This window comes from Mobula birostris, chromosome 9, assembly GCF_030028105.1.
Source record: "Mobula birostris isolate sMobBir1 chromosome 9, sMobBir1.hap1, whole genome shotgun sequence".
NCBI lineage: Eukaryota > Metazoa > Chordata > Chondrichthyes > Myliobatiformes > Myliobatidae > Mobula > Mobula birostris.
This window is the reverse complement of record NC_092378.1, coordinates 46,790,714-46,807,489: the sequence shown is the minus strand read 5'-3', so window position 1 is coordinate 46,807,489 and position 16,776 is coordinate 46,790,714. Positions and strand designations below refer to the sequence as shown.

General features: G+C 48.2%; 1 protein-coding gene and 1 long non-coding RNA gene across 12 annotated transcripts in view; one reads left to right on the top strand and one right to left on the bottom strand.

The window, feature by feature from the left end:
• LOC140202734 (DENN domain-containing protein 5B-like) overlaps nt 1-16,776 on the top strand; it is a 301,107-nt gene that overhangs the window by 259,309 nt on the left and 25,022 nt on the right. For all 11 annotated transcript variants that reach the window (XM_072267984.1, XM_072267990.1, XM_072267985.1 and 8 more), the window contains 2 exons: nt 10,975-11,096; nt 15,262-15,407. In XM_072267984.1, coding sequence (XP_072124085.1) covers nt 10,975-11,096; nt 15,262-15,407 — 268 coding nt within the window. The remainder of the gene's footprint in view (nt 1-10,974; nt 11,097-15,261; nt 15,408-16,776) is intronic.
• LOC140202735 (uncharacterized) overlaps nt 1-16,776 on the bottom strand; it is a 60,611-nt gene that overhangs the window by 28,369 nt on the left and 15,466 nt on the right. The gene's annotated exons all lie outside the window — the stretch shown is intronic.

Genomic DNA, 16,776 nt, shown 5'->3' with positions numbered 1-16,776 from the left:
CTTTTTAATCATTTCCCTTATTCCAGATATGCTCTCGAGTTTTAGACTCCCTCACCCTGGGAAAGAGATGGTAACCATACATCTGGTCTACTCCTCTCATGATCTGAAATATCTCGATGAGGTCACCCCTCACCCTCCTATATAACAGGGAAAAAGTCTCTGCCATTCGAGCCTCTCTTTATCAATCAGTCAAGCCCTCCAATCACAGTATGAATCTTTTCTGCACCCTTTCCAGCTTAATGGCACTCTTCCTATAGCTGGGCGACCAGTATTGCTCACAATACTCAAAGCTGAATTGAATTGAATTGATTTTATTTCTTACATCCTGCATATACATGAGGAGTAAAAATCTTTACATTATGCCTCTGTCTAAATGTGCAATTTATAGTAATTTATATGTAACGCTCAGTTATATTGGCTCGTATATGTCTAGGGGAAATCCCACCCAGCACCTGCCTCAACGCTTTCCATGGAGTCGGTTGCCGCCCAAATCAAGCCCAAACATTGATCATCAGCTTGCACACTCAGTACATTTTACCAAGTACACTTTATAGATATTACTAAGTCTATGACATTACTATAAATTTGATACAGAAAAGGAAGTAATGAGAAAAAAGACGCCAAGACTTATCAAAGTCCAAGTTCTTCACGCACAACCGTTGGAGCTCAATCGATTCCGGATGACCACCCGAATCCTGTTGACTCACGGCCCGGGACCACCCGAAGTGATCGACTGGAGCCTTTCCGCACATCCGCTGTCCTCCCCGTCTCTCCTCCGACTCCCCGCCAAAAACCCCGTCCACAGTCATATGATACAGCATTATATCCGAAATCAAAACGATACATGACCACCCATTGGCTAATGGCACCCTGCTATCTATAATAACCCAAGCAACTGTCTAGCTAGAGACTTTCTCAGCATTTAACATAACAAAGAAGCATTCCCAAGTATAACATAACAAAGAAGCCCTTTTAAATTTAACATAAAAAAAAGAAAGACCCCGTACACTCTCTCCCCACCAATAAAAGTCATGCCCTCATGACGTTAACAGGGTTCACCAGTGCTCCTTGTAAAACACAAAACCCAACCCAGGTGCATAAAGCAGCGACGTAACTTCCCAGGGCAGTAGAGATCACACCCTGTTCTCCCGGCGCTGTATAAGTGAGTCTCTCCGGGGGATGCCTACTCCTCTGAGACCTCTGTACTTCCTCTGCTGACTCTCCCTGTTCCGACACCCCAGGTGACCCCCCGGGCCTATCTGTCAGACCCTCCCCCTCACGGGGACCCCTCAGCACCCGTGAACCCTCTGCCTCAGGTTCTGGCTCCACCCTCTCCTCCCCCAATTCCGGCTGTAATACAGGCGGCTCTGCAACACCCTCCCTCAGTTCCCCTAACTCAGTGATGGAAGGGCCAGGAGCATCTTCTCCCAGCACCGGGGAACCAGCGAACGGAAACAGGTACCACACATCCGAATCATCGTCTTCCGATGACGTATCCCTTTTCGAGGTGGGGACCGGCCCCGTCTCCTTCGCAGCGGGCTCTTCCCTCGCCCCGCGCCCTCGCAGAGTCCTCGTACTAGCCATAAACTCCCATTTGGGCTCTGGGTCTACCTTCACCTCGCGACCCAGAGGCAACAGGTGGTTCCGATGAAATACCTTGACAGGCCCCTTCCCATCTTCGGGTCTCACCCAGTAAACACGGAGATTCGGCATCTGACTCTCCACCACATAGTGGGTGGCTGACCAACGGTTCGCCAACTTGTGCTTACCAGGTAGTCCTAAATTCCGGATAAGGACTTGGTCTCCCGGCAATAGCTGGACGAACTTTACTTTCTGATCTTACCTCCTTTTATTCCGCTGGTTCTGCTTGGTGGCTGCCGCCTCAGCCAACTCGTACGCCCTTTTCAACTCTCTCCTCATATCGGCACGTACTTCAGACATGGCTTCGAAAGTATTTCACCCGCTTCAGTCCCAAAACACAGATCAATGGGTAACCTCGTTTCCCGTCCGAACATCAGATAGTAGGGCGAGTACCCCGTAGCATCATTGCGAGTACAATTGTAACAATGAACCAAATGGGCAATGTGCCGACTCCACTTACTCTTCTGTCCTATCTCCAAGGTGCTGAGCATGTCCAGCAGGGTCCGGTTAAACCTCTCGGGCTGAGGATCACCCTGTGGGTGATAGGGGGTGGTTCTGGATTTCTCAACCCCAAGCATACCCAGTAATTCATGGATAAGCCTGCTCTCGAAGTCCCGTCCCTGATCACTGTGGATCCGCCGGGGAAGGCCATAATGAACAAAGTACTTCTCCCATAACACCTTCGCCACTGTACTCGCTTTCTGGTCCTTAGTAGGAAAAGCCTGCGCATATCTAGTGTAGTGATCCGTGATGACCAAGACATTGGCGACGTTGCTGGTGTCTGGCTCAATAGACAGGAAATCCATACACACCAGGTCCATGGGTCCCGCACTCTGCAAGTGGGATAATGGGGCCGCCTGCGCAGGCAAGGTCTTCCTCCTGACGCAACGACTACAGGTCTTACAGTATTCTTCCACCTCCCCCCTCATCCGGGGCCAGTAAAACCGGTCCTTGAGTAATCCATAGGTCTTCTCTACCCCTAAGTGCCGGAATCATCATGTAGTGCCTGGAGCACAGTCTTCTGATACTTCTCAGGCATGACCAGCTGCCAGCGCCGGGGGTGGTCCGGAGGCGACGTGACCCAGTACAGGACGTGGTTCTTCAGCTTCAACCGAGGCTACTCCTTCAGTAGTAGGGGAACGGACGCATGCTTCGCCTTCTCCACCTGGCCCATATCACCCTGGCTAACCGCATACCAGATAGTGCCGATGCTCGGGTCATCACGCTGAGCCGCCCCCACTTCCTGGGGGCTCAACTCCGGCAGCTGCTGTTCCTCTGAGCAGTCAAATTACAGTAAACAGTGGGCAGCGCGTCACCGTCAGCCCCCAATTGATCCACTGCCCGATCCGGCCCCATCGGGGCTCCTGCTTCCCCATCGCTCCCAACTTGACACATGGCCTTTACTCCCGGGGCAGGGACACTCTTCCACTCCTCAGCCGTGCCCAACTCGTCATGTGCCCGACGAGACAGGGCATCTGCATCGATGTTCCGACTCCCCGGCCGGTACTTCAGGCTGAACTCATAGGCAGACAAGGCTGCTAACCACCGGTGCCCAGTAGCATCCAGCTTCGCCGAGGTCAGGATATAAGTGAGGGCGTTGTTGTCAGTTCTCACCTCAAACTGGGACCCGTATAGATAGTCACTCAACTTGTCCACCACCGCCCATTTCAACGCCAAGAACTCCAGCTTGTGAGTGGGATAGTTTCTCTCAGATGGCGACAAGCTCTGGCTGACAAACGCCACCGGCCTCAATCCGTTGCCCTGTTCCTGGTACAGGACAGCCCCCAGACCCTCGAGACTGGCATCAGTGTGTAGAGCATACGGCTTCGGGGGATCATCAAAAGCCAACACTGGGGCCTGTGTCAGCGCCCTTTTTAGAGACTGAAACGCCTCCTCACATTGAGCATCCCACCCCGAGCCAAAAGGCTCCCCCCGGCTCAAGTATCCTTCTACCTCCGGCCCTCGGTCTCCCTTCCTCTTCCTCCCCACAGGTGGATAACCACACAACAGCTGGTTCAATGGGTGACTCATTTTCGCATATCCTTTCACGAATCACCGGTAATATCCGCAAAACCCCAAAAGTGATCGTAAGGCGCTCACCTTCTGAGGTCTCGGCCAGGTGGTTACTGCGGCTATCTTAGCCAGATCAGTGGCCACTCCATTTCGCGAGATTATGTGCCCAACATAGCTGACCGATGCCTTACAGAACTGACATTTATCCAGGGAAAGTTTTAACCCTTCCTCCTTCAGCCGACTCAACACCTTCAGCAGCCGCTCCTCATGTTCCTCCAACGTAGATCCAGGTCGTCCAGGTACACCAATACCTCCAGCAGGTTCATATCCCCCACTGTCCTCTCCATGAGCCGCTGGAGGATGGCTGGGGCCCCCGATATGCCTTGGGGCATTCGTTCAAACTGGAAAAATCCCAGGGAGCTGATAGAGGCCGTCTTGTCTTTATCAGTCTCACTCATCGGAATCTGGTAATACCCACTCCACAAATCCAATACACTAAACCACTGCGCCCCACTTAAACAGGCCAATGCGTCTTCCACCCTGGAGACCGTGTGCCGGTTCAGGGTCCTATAGTCCACGCACATGCGTACCTTCCCATTTTTCTTCCTTGCCACCACTATGGGGGACACATAGAGGCTTCGGGACTCTGCGATAATCCCTGCATCCTTCAACTGCCACAAGTGCTGCCGCACATCTTCCACATCTGCTGGGGCCAACCGCCGCGACCTCTCCCTAAACGGGGTGTCATTTGTCACCTGGATAGTGTGACGCGTGCTCTTGGAACATCCCACATCAAACTCGCCCTGAGAAAAGACGTCTCCTAGCTTCAGCATCTTCTCCACCAGCCTGCTCTTATACTCCGGCAGTACAGGGAAGTCTTCAAAATTAAAGGCCTCCTGGGTCAGCCCCGCATTCTCCGACAGTTTTCCTCCCATGGGTCTCACGGGGGTGCTAGACATCACCGTAACCGGGAACAAGTGCGCAAGGGGCATCCCGTGCTTAAAGGTGATCTCCCGCTCCATTATGTTCCTTACCATCACCCCCATCCGCCGTGCCTGTACAGCTGAGCGCCTCTGTAATTCAGGTCTCACCAGCGCCCCAGCCGGGAACCGGGACACTCCTTCCAGGTCGACTGGGGCGTCTACTAGCAGGGCCTTGCCCGGTGGTAATCCGGGGAATCTGGGGGTCTCCATCACTAATGCCGCCTCCCCTGGCCGTATCACCTTAGGCCTCGCCTGAGCGCACCACACCGTCCCTCGCTTGCACTCAGGATCCAGCCCCTGGGGGTCACCCACTCCTTCGTACACGGCTCGGAACACTGGGTGTACCGAGAGGGTCTCCAGAAAGTTCTCCCCCCCCCCCCCCACCTTCTTCTTACAGGCTCCCAAGAGCCGTCGCACCAGAGGGGAGTTAGTCCCCACTAGCAGGGCAGCAGCACCGGTTTCCACCGGGTCCGGACAGACCAACACCAGCGTCTCAAGAGCTTCCGACACTCCCACATCGCCCTCTGAGAATCCCAATCTCACTGGCAGGTATCCATCGTACGGGTAATCACCGTCACCTATGCCCCAAATCTCCAGTGTATTAAACGGGGTTACTGGCAAGTGCTCCAGATATTTGTTGTAGAACGACCGGTACAGTAAGGTAACCCGCGATCCTGTGTCAAGGATGGCTTTCGCAAAGATTCCCTCTATCCGTAGGGACACGCTGGAACAGGGTCCCACCAGTCCACCCAGAATTTGGGCTTGTACTTTCTGGGGTTCCATAGCTGTTTTCTGGGAACGTGTTCCTCCTGAGACTCCAGTCCGTTCCCTCACTGAGCCTCTCCTAAGTTTCCCAACACCTCTCCCTTCTTACTGGCCCGGGGGCCCTCCCTCCTCGGGCATCTCGTCTCTCACAATCCCTCCGCAAGTGACCCGCTTCCCCACGGCTGTAGCACACCCCCGGCCACTCACATTCCCGCCGGAAATGCCCCTCGCTCCCACAGTTATAGCACCCGCTACCCGCCGCCTCTCTCCTCCCAGTACGCCCCCCCGGGACCCCTTGGATTTCTCTGATCTCGACCCGGCTACCACCTCCTGAACTGCTGAAGACCGTCTCCAGGGGTCCAAGCCCCCTGTTCGGCCCGAAGCACTCTCCTTCGCCTGCACCTCTCTAATCAGCTGCCCGAATGATGGAGGGGGGCTCCTCTTATATGACTGCCGGATACTCCAAGCCACCCTGTGATCCTCCCGGGAACAGCTACGTATCTGGCTCATCCTCAACTTCGCCACTTCGTCCGCCTTCACTACTCCTCGGCGCTGCAGCCCCGTAAGCTTCCCTTCCAGCCGAAAAATGTATTCTGAGAGCTTTTCCCCTCTTCTCTGCCCCATTTGTTGAAACTCCGCTAAATGTTGCCAGGGATCTCCTGACAGTCCAAACACTTCCTCCAAAGCGTCCAAACACTCCGACAGGGAAGCCGAAGGGCGTTTCGCTCTCAACTCGCGGACTACACTGGCCGCCCCGTCCCTTAAGCTTTCCACCAATCACTGTCTCTTTTCCTCATCCAAAACTGACCTCTAACAACTCTAACAACTGGAATGTATTCTCAATCCAGGCCTCATATTTGTCCTCCCCTTCCAGGGTGGGACTGACTCCTGAGAAAATTCTCAGCTTCGGACGGGACCTCTCAACCCTTCTCACCAGGGAGGTAATGGCAGCCGCTAACTCGGAGGTCTCATCCCTAACTGGGGGACGGGGCCTGGCCCAGCCTTCCTACTCCACGCCTCCACCCCTGGCTACTGGCACTTCCCCTGGGGCCTCATCTAGCTCCTCCTCCGGCACCTCCTCACTTTCGTCCTCCAGGAGGGTGTGGAGACCCCACGGCCCCTCCTCCCCCTGGACGTGGACTATCGCTGGTAGTTCCAAAGTCATGATGTCGGCACTCGTCCGAACCAACATCCAGCTGGACTCCAGTTCTTTCCCACCCCTTCTAGCTATAAGTTCTACCTGCCCGATACCTTTAAACAAACTCAATCCTTGCACCAGTACATCTGCCAGAATGCGATAATCGGCCCCACTTAGCATGCACGCATGATTCATCCTCTATTTCACACCAACTTACAATCTTACCTCGATCCATCTTAGCACTACTATACAGCTTTACCGAAAATCCAAATCCTGGACGAGTCCCCACTTGTAACGCTCAGTTATATTGGCTCGTATATGTCTAGGGGAAATCCCGCCCAGCACCTGCCTGAACGCTTCCCACTGAGTCGGTTGCTGCACCACTGCCGCCTGAATCAATCCCAAGCATCAATCATCAGCCAGCACACCCAGTACGTTTTACCGAGTACACTTTATAGATATTACTAATTCTATGACATTAATATAAATTCGATACAGAAAAGGAAGTAATGAAAAAAAAGGTGTCAGACTTTTCAAAGTCCAAGTTCTTCGCACACAACCGTTGGAGCTCAATCGATTCCTGACAACCACCCGGATCCTGTCGACTCACGGCTCGGGACCACCCGAAGTGATCGACCGGAGCCTTTCCACACATCCGCCGTCCTCCCCGTCTCTCCTCCAACTCCCCGCCAAAAACCCCGTCCACAGTCATATGATACAGCATTATATCCAAAATCAAAACAATACATGACCACCCATTGGCTAATGGCACCCTGCTATCTATAATAACCCAAGCAACTGTCTAGCTAGAGACTTTCTCAGCATTTAACATAACAAAGAAGCATTCCCAAGTGTAACGTAACAAAGAAGCCATTTTAAATTTAACATAAAAAAAGAAAGACCCCGTACATATAATAAATAGTATGTACAACAGGACAGTCAATATAACATAGCGATACAATTGTATCAGCATGAATTAATCAGTCTGATGGCCTGGTGGAAGAAGTTGTCCTGAAGCCTGTTGGTCCTGACTTTTATGCTACGGTACCGTTTCCCGGATGGTAGCAGCTGGAACAGTTTGTGGTTGGGGTGACTCGGGTCCCCAATGATCCTTCGGGTCCTTTTTACACACCTGTCTTTGTAAATGTCCTGAACCATGGGAAGTTCAAATCTACAGATGTGCTGGGCTGTCTGCACCACTCTCTGCAGGGTCCTGCGATTAAGGGAGGTACAGTTACTATACCAGGTAGTGATGCAGCCAGTCAGGATGCTCTCAATTGTGCCCCTGTAGAAAGTTCTTAAAATTTGGGGGCCCACACCAAACTTCTTTAACCGTCTGAGGTAAAAGAGGCGCTGTTGTGCCTTTTTCGTCACACAGCCAGTATGTACAGACCATGTGAGAGCCTCAGTGATATGTATCCCGAGGAACTTAAAAGCTGTTCACCCTCTCAACCCCAGATCCATTGATGTCAATAGGGATTAGCCTGTCTCCATTCCCCCTGTAGTTCACAACCAGCTCCTTTGTCTTTGTGACATTGAGGGAGAGGTTGTTTTCTTGACACCACTGTGTTGGGGATCACCAATGATTTGTTCAGTTGTAATATGACATCCCAGCTCCTGTACTCAGTGCCGTAAACGATGAAGGAAGTCATGCCAAATGCTGCATTTGCTGACCTGTCCCCATTTTTCACGCAACTATGTGTCTGTATTCCTAACCCCCTCTGTTCTACAGCTCTCTCTAGGGCCCTGTGTATGTCCTACACTGGTTAAACTTAACAAAGTGCAACACCTCACATTTGTCTAAATTAAACTCCATCTGCCACTCCTTGGCCCACTTTTTGTAACAACCTTCTTTATGGTCCACTACACCACCAATGTTGATGCCATCTGCAAGCTTACTAACCATGTCACTGACATTCTCATCCAAGTCGCTAATACGGATAGCAGACAACAGTATGACACCTAAGAGAATATCTCCATTTTCAGTGTGTCTGTTAACTTTCTGTAAAGGTTATCCACAGTTCTGGGTCCCCTCCTTCTGAAAATTGCTTGCACGACCATCTCTGGCTCGCATTCATTGGCTGAATAAAAACCTGTTTGCAAATATAATTTTTCCCTGCCTGATTTGCCAGACTCCGTTCTTTCACTGGTGACCTAAAATATGGGAAATACATCTCCGCCTCAGTTTACCCTATGTCATGCAAAATTAAACCCGTTAAACGGCAAATTAGTTGTCACCTCAATACTTAACAAAGAGCAAACAGGAATTTCACCTTACTAGATCCTAGAGGAATACACCTGTAAGTGTTTAGCATTACGGTGCAAACATAAGGACTTCCTTGCGTTACTCAATGTTCTTTAAGTGAATACCGGAGGCAGTCTGTGCCCTTGCTTGCTCCCAGTTTGCACATACCCATGTACTGGTTTGCACAGCATCTGGCTGTTTCCTGGGCCTTGCTTCTTGCTGTCCTTAGCGCTTGCAGTGTTGCCTGGGTGGGGTGGCGTTTGTGCTCTAGTAGTGCAACACGCTTCACCTCGATGACAGTGGTGAGCTTACTTGAGCTCGCTTCAAACCAGTCCTGTGTCTTGCCCCGTTTCTTCCCGAAGGCCTTGAGTGCAGTGCTGTGGATGGTGTCCCTGAGAGAATCCCATCTCTGCTGAGCATCTCCTTCTGGTGGGTTTGCAAGGACAGCATCCTCCAGTGACTTGATGAACTCTGCAGCTCCGTCTGGGTGTTGTGTCTTACTGGCATCGATGCGCTGCTTGCCTGGAGGCTTGGTGCAGTGCATCTTCTTCGGCCGAAGTCTGATCTTGCAGCAAACCAGAGAGTGAGCCATGTCGCAGTCGGCACTCTGAAAGGAGCGAGTCATGAGCACGTTTCTCAGGTGACGACGTCTTGTGATTATCAGGTCTAGCTGGTGCCAGTGTTTGGAGTGGGGATGCCGCCAAGACACTTTGTGCTGAGCTTTGGTCTGGCTCCTCTTCTATTCACTCCATCCTTGATCTTTCTTCCTCTAGATCTGACCCATTCAGAAAAGTGACTAGAGGTTTATCGTACTTTAGAATAAGGAGGTTTTAGTTGTCAAGATTACAGACTCACTTACATTTACAAATGATTTCATTTCCGCAGTTTATCTCATTGAAATCCAAATTTCACTAACCAAATGTTTTTAATCATTCCATATAATGTCAAAAAATGATAGTATATACAACACACTGTTCATTATCAGAATACAAGGATGTGAATACTGACTCGTGTATTGTTGCTCTTCTCCTTGTCCTGCATAACACCATTCACACATTTGAGGGTAAACTGCAATTACTGATGTGAGAACAGAGAAATGGGAGTGTGAAGATGTGAGCCTTTTTTGTATTCTTTTTATCTTTAATTGATCCATGTAAATTATAGGCACAATGTTGTTCTAAGTAAATTTCAAACCCCATCCAATCCTTACCCTTTCTCTCCCTGTATCCCTACAGCTTTACATTTCCAACTACTCTACCATTACCTGCAGCTGCCCTGCGCTGACCTGAAATTCCATCCCTAACCCCGGTTCTTTCTCTCTGCTCCCTTTGGGCCAGCACAGTGGCACAGTTAGTACAGCGGCTCTCTCAGAACTACAGTGACCCAGATTCAATCCTGTTCCTCAGTTCAAAGTTCAAAGTAAATTTATTATCAAAGTACATATATGTCACCATATACAACCCTGAGATTCATGTTCTTTCCGGCATACTCAATAAATCTATAACCATAATAGAATCAGTGAAAGTCTGCAGCAACTTGGGCATTGAACCAGTGTGAAAAAGACAACAAAACTGTGCAAATACAAAAAGAAAGAAATAATAATAATAAATCAGCAATAAATATCAAGAACATGCGATGAAGAATCCTTGAAATGAGTCCATAGGTTGTGAGAAGATTTCAATGATGGGGCAAGTAAAATTGAGTGAAGTTATCTCCTTTGGTTCAAGAGCTTGATGGTTGAGAGGTAGTAACTATTAGAGTGAGAGTCCTCTCTGAGTGAAATTTGCATGTTTCCCTGTGACAGATGTCCAATGTTCCAAAGACATGTGGCTTAGTAGTTTAATTGACCACTATATATTGTTCCTAGTTTGTAAACCTGGATAGGGAGTTGATAGGATTGCAGGGAGGATAAAATGAAATCAGTGTTGAATTAGTGTAAATTAGTATTTGATAGTCAAAGTAATCTCAATGGGATGATGAGCCTGTTTTCATTCTGTATGACTATTTCTCTCAATTTCTTTGACTGACCTATTGGTTACTTGTGTGGATGCAAATTTTATCTGAGTGTTCCATTGAATCACGTTGGGCCATTGCGCTACACTGGAGGCACTCTGTACATTTTAATCGGCCTGCAATCAGAGGAGTTAATTATTCAGTTGGTGTTGAATGTCTCCATTTCCTCTCAACAGGAAGCTATACAAGCGTTACGCCTTCCTACGCTGTGAGGAGGAAAAGGAACAATTCCTGTATCACCTGCTGTCGCTCAATGCTGTGGACTACTTCTGCTTTACCAGTGTGTTCACAACCATCAGTAAGTGGAAACAATGCACATCTGGACTGAAAATAATCCCAAGGTTAATTCTGAGAACCATTTTTGCACCAAACAGTTTACATTCTTGAAAGATGTGGCAATGCATTCAATAGTACAGAGATCTGGGCGTAACATTTCAGCCTGACACATGTGCTGACGGATTGATGCTTTGTCAGTAGTGTTTCTAATAAGACTCTTACCTACTCTCTCAGATGCTCAAAGAGGTTGCCCCCGATGTCCTGGCCAACAATCACCCCTCAAGCTCTTTTTTTCCAAGCAGCACTTTGCAGTTGAGGTAACTTGTTACCAGTCTGTTTCTGAGGTAGCAGAAAAGGCTGATATGAGATCCCCAGACTTGGCCACACTGGGCCAAGTTGATTGATGGGTGAGTAACTGAGGTGGTCTGCTCTTCCTGCCATTTGCATTGGGCTTCTGTATGCTTGAACCTGAATGTACTCAAGGTTCTCAACGCTGTCCTTGAAAAGTCATAACCCATGGACTGTCCATGAGTTGGTGAGATGTTGCACTTCAGCAAGAAGAGTTTGAGAACCTCATTAAATTTTTTCTCTTTCCACCCAGTAATCTCTTATTCCAACTGAGCTCAAAATACAATGCCTGTTTCAGAAGTCTATTGTCAGCTGCAGCCCCCCCACCCCGCCCCAAAGCAATATGAGTGTGGTTAAGGCCTCAATGTTGGGGGCACTGACCTGGGAGAGGACACTAGTATTGGTTCCCTTCTCCTACCAGAGGATTTTGTGGAGACAGCAGAGTTGTATCTCTCTTCAGTGCTGTGAGCTACCTGATCTGGATGGGTCATGTCTCAGAAGCACGCAGGAGGGCAGCATTTACTGCCGCTGTGGTTGAGATCTTGGTCTTGGATTTCATATCTGCTGTCACTGGGAGATGGCCGCTGAGATGGCAGAAGGATTTTTCTCAGGGACCATTCTTGTCAGATACAATAACAGAAATGATGGAAGAATTCAACTAGTGAAGGAACATCCGTGGAAAGGGAAACCAATTAACATTTTGGGCCAGTGCCCCTTTCTCAGATATGGCGGGGGGGTGGTAGGGGAAAGATTGGAGTGTCTATGTTCAAAGCAACTCTGTGGCAGAGTGAACAGTAAAACAAAAGTATAGTGGAATTCAGCTGCCTGTTCAAAAGGAATTTTAAAGAAAGTAAGTGAGAAAGGTTTATCAGCAAAGCATTTCTTACCCCATATTTTAAAAGTACTGTAGATGAGACTGCTTCCTCCAGCACAGAATATAAAGACAGATAATAAACGTTTTCATCATTACATAAACTAAAAAAAGGTGATATGGGTCCATTGGAAGATGAGAAGGGGGAATGAATCCCAGAGGTTGGTTTGCAGGTGCAACGGGTTATCAAGAAGGCAAAGGGAATGTTGGCCTTCATTGCTGTGGTGATTGAATTTAAGATCAGGAAGGTTATGCTGCAACTGTACAGGATACTAGTGAGGCTGCACCTGGAGTACAGCATATACTTCTGATCTCCATTACTTGAGGAAAAAATTACTAGTTTTGGAGGTGGTGCAGAAGGGATTCACCAGGCTGATTCCAGAGATGAGTGAGTTGGCCTATGAGGAATGATTGATTCACCTGGACTATATTCACTAGAATTCAGAAGAATGAGGGGTGGGGGGATCTTATAGAAACATATAAAAGGGTTATGAAAGGGTTAGATAAGATAGAGGCAGGGAAGTTGTTTCCACTGGTAAGTGAGACTAGAAGTAGGGGACGTGGCCTCAAGATTCAGGGAATAGATTTAGGCCAGAGATGAGAAGGAACTGCTTTTCCCAGAGAGTAGTGAATCTGTGGAGTTCTCTGCCCTGGGAAGCGACAAAGGCTACCTCTTTAAACATATTTAAGACACAGATTTTTGCATAATAAGGAAATTAAGAGCAATGGTGAAAAGGCAGGTAGGTGGAGCTGAGTCCAAGGCCAGATCAGCCATGATCTTATTGAATGGTAAAGCAGGCTCGACAGGCCAGATGGCCGACTCCTGCTCCTATTTCTTATGTTCTATTACCCTCAGAGACGATGCATCATACAGAACAAGTCTATTATGCCCCTAGATGGAGGGAATCCATACTGCAATTTGGGGAGCAGAACCTTGGCAACAGGAGGACTTCCTCTGCAGCATATGGCAGGGAGACCGCTATGTGGTTACCACAGTCTGCTTTGTCTCCTTTCTTGGTGAAGCCCCTCAACCAACACTTAGCAGAACAGATGGATATGGTCACTATCACTCACTGTCGGTTGGAGGTTATTGTGTACAAATTAGCTGCAGAATCTCCCTGTGCTGGAGCAAACCAAATTAGATTGCATCTTTTAAACACAGGAGACTGCAGATGCTGAAATATGGAGCAACAGGCAAAGCGCTGGAGGCACTCAGCAGGTCAGGCAGCATCTATGGAGGGCAACGGACAGTTCAGTATTGCGGGTTACCAAAATCTTGACCGTCCATTTCCCTTTGTAGATGCGCCTGACCCTCTGAGTTCCACCTTTCAATAACTCCAGCTAGATTTGCTTTCCTATTGCAAAACAAAATAGTAATTTTTTTGCTTTTTCTTGAACAATCCAAACCACAACAGTACACACAGTAATTATATGTCCAATCTAAATTAGCAGGGGAACCTTGACAAGAGAAAGGATCAGGTTCCTTAACGTTTGATAGGACGTAAATTAGTACAGCACAGGAACAGGCCTTAAGGTCCACGATGTCTGTGTCGAACATGATGTCAATTTAAACTAAATCTCTTCTGCCTGTTTATGGTTCATGTCCCTCCATTCCCTGCTTATTCATGTCTATTATCATTATCATCTGTGTCCACCACCACCCCTGGGAGCATGTTTCAGACACCTGCACACATCTGTGTAAATAAAAACTTGCCCCACACAAATCCTTTAAACTTTCCCTACCCTCACCTTAAATGCATGTCCAACAAAACCATTGTAATTCATCAGTACAGTATGAACAAGTACTTACCTCACTCCCTTTGACAGTTGACAATCATTAAGCTGCCACTTTGGATATGAGAATTAGACAGGACAAGAAAAACTGTATTCTTATTGAAAGGTGAAAGTGGAAAGCTTGTCTCAGAGAAGACAGAAGAATACCTCCACTGTCTCAGAAGTTTGCCCAGATTTGGCATGTCATCTAAATCTTTGACAAACTTCTATAGATGTACAGTGGTGAGTATCCTGACTGGTTGCATCATGGACGAGTATGGAAACACCAATCCCCATGAACGGAAAAGTGGTGGACACTGCCCACTCCATCACAGACAAAGCCCTCCCCACCATTGAGCACATTTACAAGGAGCACTGTCACAAGAAAGCGGCATCCATCATCAAGGACCCCGCCATCCAGGCCATGCTCCCTTCTTGCTGCTGCCATCAGGGAGGTACAGGAGCCTTAGGTCCCACACCACCAGGTTCAGGAATAATCATTACTTTTCAAACATCAAGGTCCTGAACCAGTGTGGTTCACTCACCTCAACTCTGAACTGATTCCACAAACTATGGACGCACTTTCGAAGACTCTACAACTCATGTTCTCAGTATTATTTATTTTGGTGCAATTTGTCTTCTTTTGCACATTGGTTGTTTGTCAGTCTTTGTGTAGTTTTCCATTGATTCTGTTGTATTTCTCTGTTTTACTGTGTATACCTGCAAGAAAATGAATCTCAGAGTAGTATATGGTGACATATACATACTTTGATAATAAATTTACTTTGAACTTTGAACATTAATGCTTAGGGAGCCTTGTGGATTAGTTGATCTTTGACTTCGTATTCTCAACACTGACGATCTGTTTTTGAGCAGTTGTTTTAAGTTTTTGGGCTGGAGGAACTTTTCAGCTCTTACTGAAAGTGTTGGGTGCCAGTGTCTTCCTGCATTCCTTTGAGAGGGCAGTTAAGGTGCTGGATTGTTGAAAGGTTTCTCTGGAGGGAGAGCAAGGGCGACAGTCACAGTGCTGTGTCAAGGAATACAACTTCATCTCAAAACTTTAGGATTCAGAGACAGGCTACCCATCAAGCCTTGTGCGCAAAAGCAGTTTCAAGTATAAATACGGTGAAAATGAGCGAGAAGAGAAGGAATTATCTTTGATTTAACAGTGATCTCTGCTTTTTGTTTCCCACAGTGATCCCATACAGAGCAGTCATAATCCCCATCAAAAAGCTGAGTAACTCCATCACCACCTCCAATCCTTGGATCAGTGTGTCAGGTGAATTGGGAGGCACTGGGGTGATGCAGGTCCCCAAGAACCTCTTGGAGATGACATTTGAGGTGGGTGTGTGACGGTTAGCTCTGTTACTTCACTTGCACGTTCCACCCAGAATAACTCCAGCAACGTTTTAAAAATTTCACCTTTTCAGAATCATCCCTGTCCTTGAAATCCCTTCCTGTCCTGAAGCTCTCCCAGCCGTCTCCATTTCTGTTGCCTTTATTTTCCCTGAAATTAATCTGCTGTTCACAGCCGTGTCTTCATCTGCAAGTGGCCAAGCTGTGAAATTTCCAGCTCGACAACCCCCAAACCCTCCTGTTTACTTCCTGCCCCCCTTTATGCTTCTCCCACCTCTTTGACCTTTGGTGGCAGCTTAGAGCTACATCTCTACCAAAGGAGGTGTAAGGCACTCCTTCCCTCCGCTAGCTTACAGGTCACCCTTAAACCCCCTGATTAGGGTCACATGAAACCATGGGAGCAGCTGGTGGATGGAATATGAGCCACTGGCATATCATTCTGTTTAAATGGTGCATATGAGATGGGATTGATTTTGGAGAGTCCCAGTGTGCACAGTAACACACACAAAATGCCGGAGGAACTCAGCAGGTCAGGTAGCATCTATGGAGAGGAATAAACTGTTGATGTTTTGGGCCAAGTCCCTGGGTCAGCAGGACTTGAAAGAAAGGGGGAGGTGTCAGAATAATAAGGTGGGGGTGGAGGAGTACAAACTGGAAGGTGATTGGTGAAGCCAGGGAAGGTGGGGAGGAGGGGGATGAAGTGAGAAGCTGGAAGGTGATGGGTGGAAAAAGTAAAGAGCTAAAGAAGACAGAATCTGATAGGAGGGGAGTGTGGACCATGGGAGAAAGGGAAAAAGGAGAGGCACTAGAGTGAAGTGATAGGCAGGTGAAGAGAAGGGAAGGAGTAAGGGGAGCCAGAATGAGGATTGGAGAAGGAGGGAAAAGGGAGGGGGAGAAATTACTGAAAGTTGGGAACACCAGACACGGTACTGAACAAAGCGGTACCCAATCTACGTTGTATCTCACCGATGTAGAGGCTCAACACAGCGGTCCCCCCAATCTACATTAGAACACCCAGCATTCACACGTAGCCAAATAACCTGTTCTTCAGGGAAAAACCTCTGTAGTTTGTGGGACTTGTTTGCTTTTGGCCCCTTGAAAAAGCTAGGGGTTTACTCACCTAAATTCCTGATGGAATTGAATGTGGTTATGATACAGTCCATAAACTTGCCAGTATTTTGCATCTAGTCAAACATCATGGAAGTAGGCTTTTCACCACCGTATCTGCGATAGGCATCAAACCTCCTCCCACACTGATCACAATTTTATTCTCCCCACACTCACATCAACTCCCTGAGCAAATATGACCTTTCACCTCTTCACTAGGGCAATTGATGATGGTGAATTAATGTTA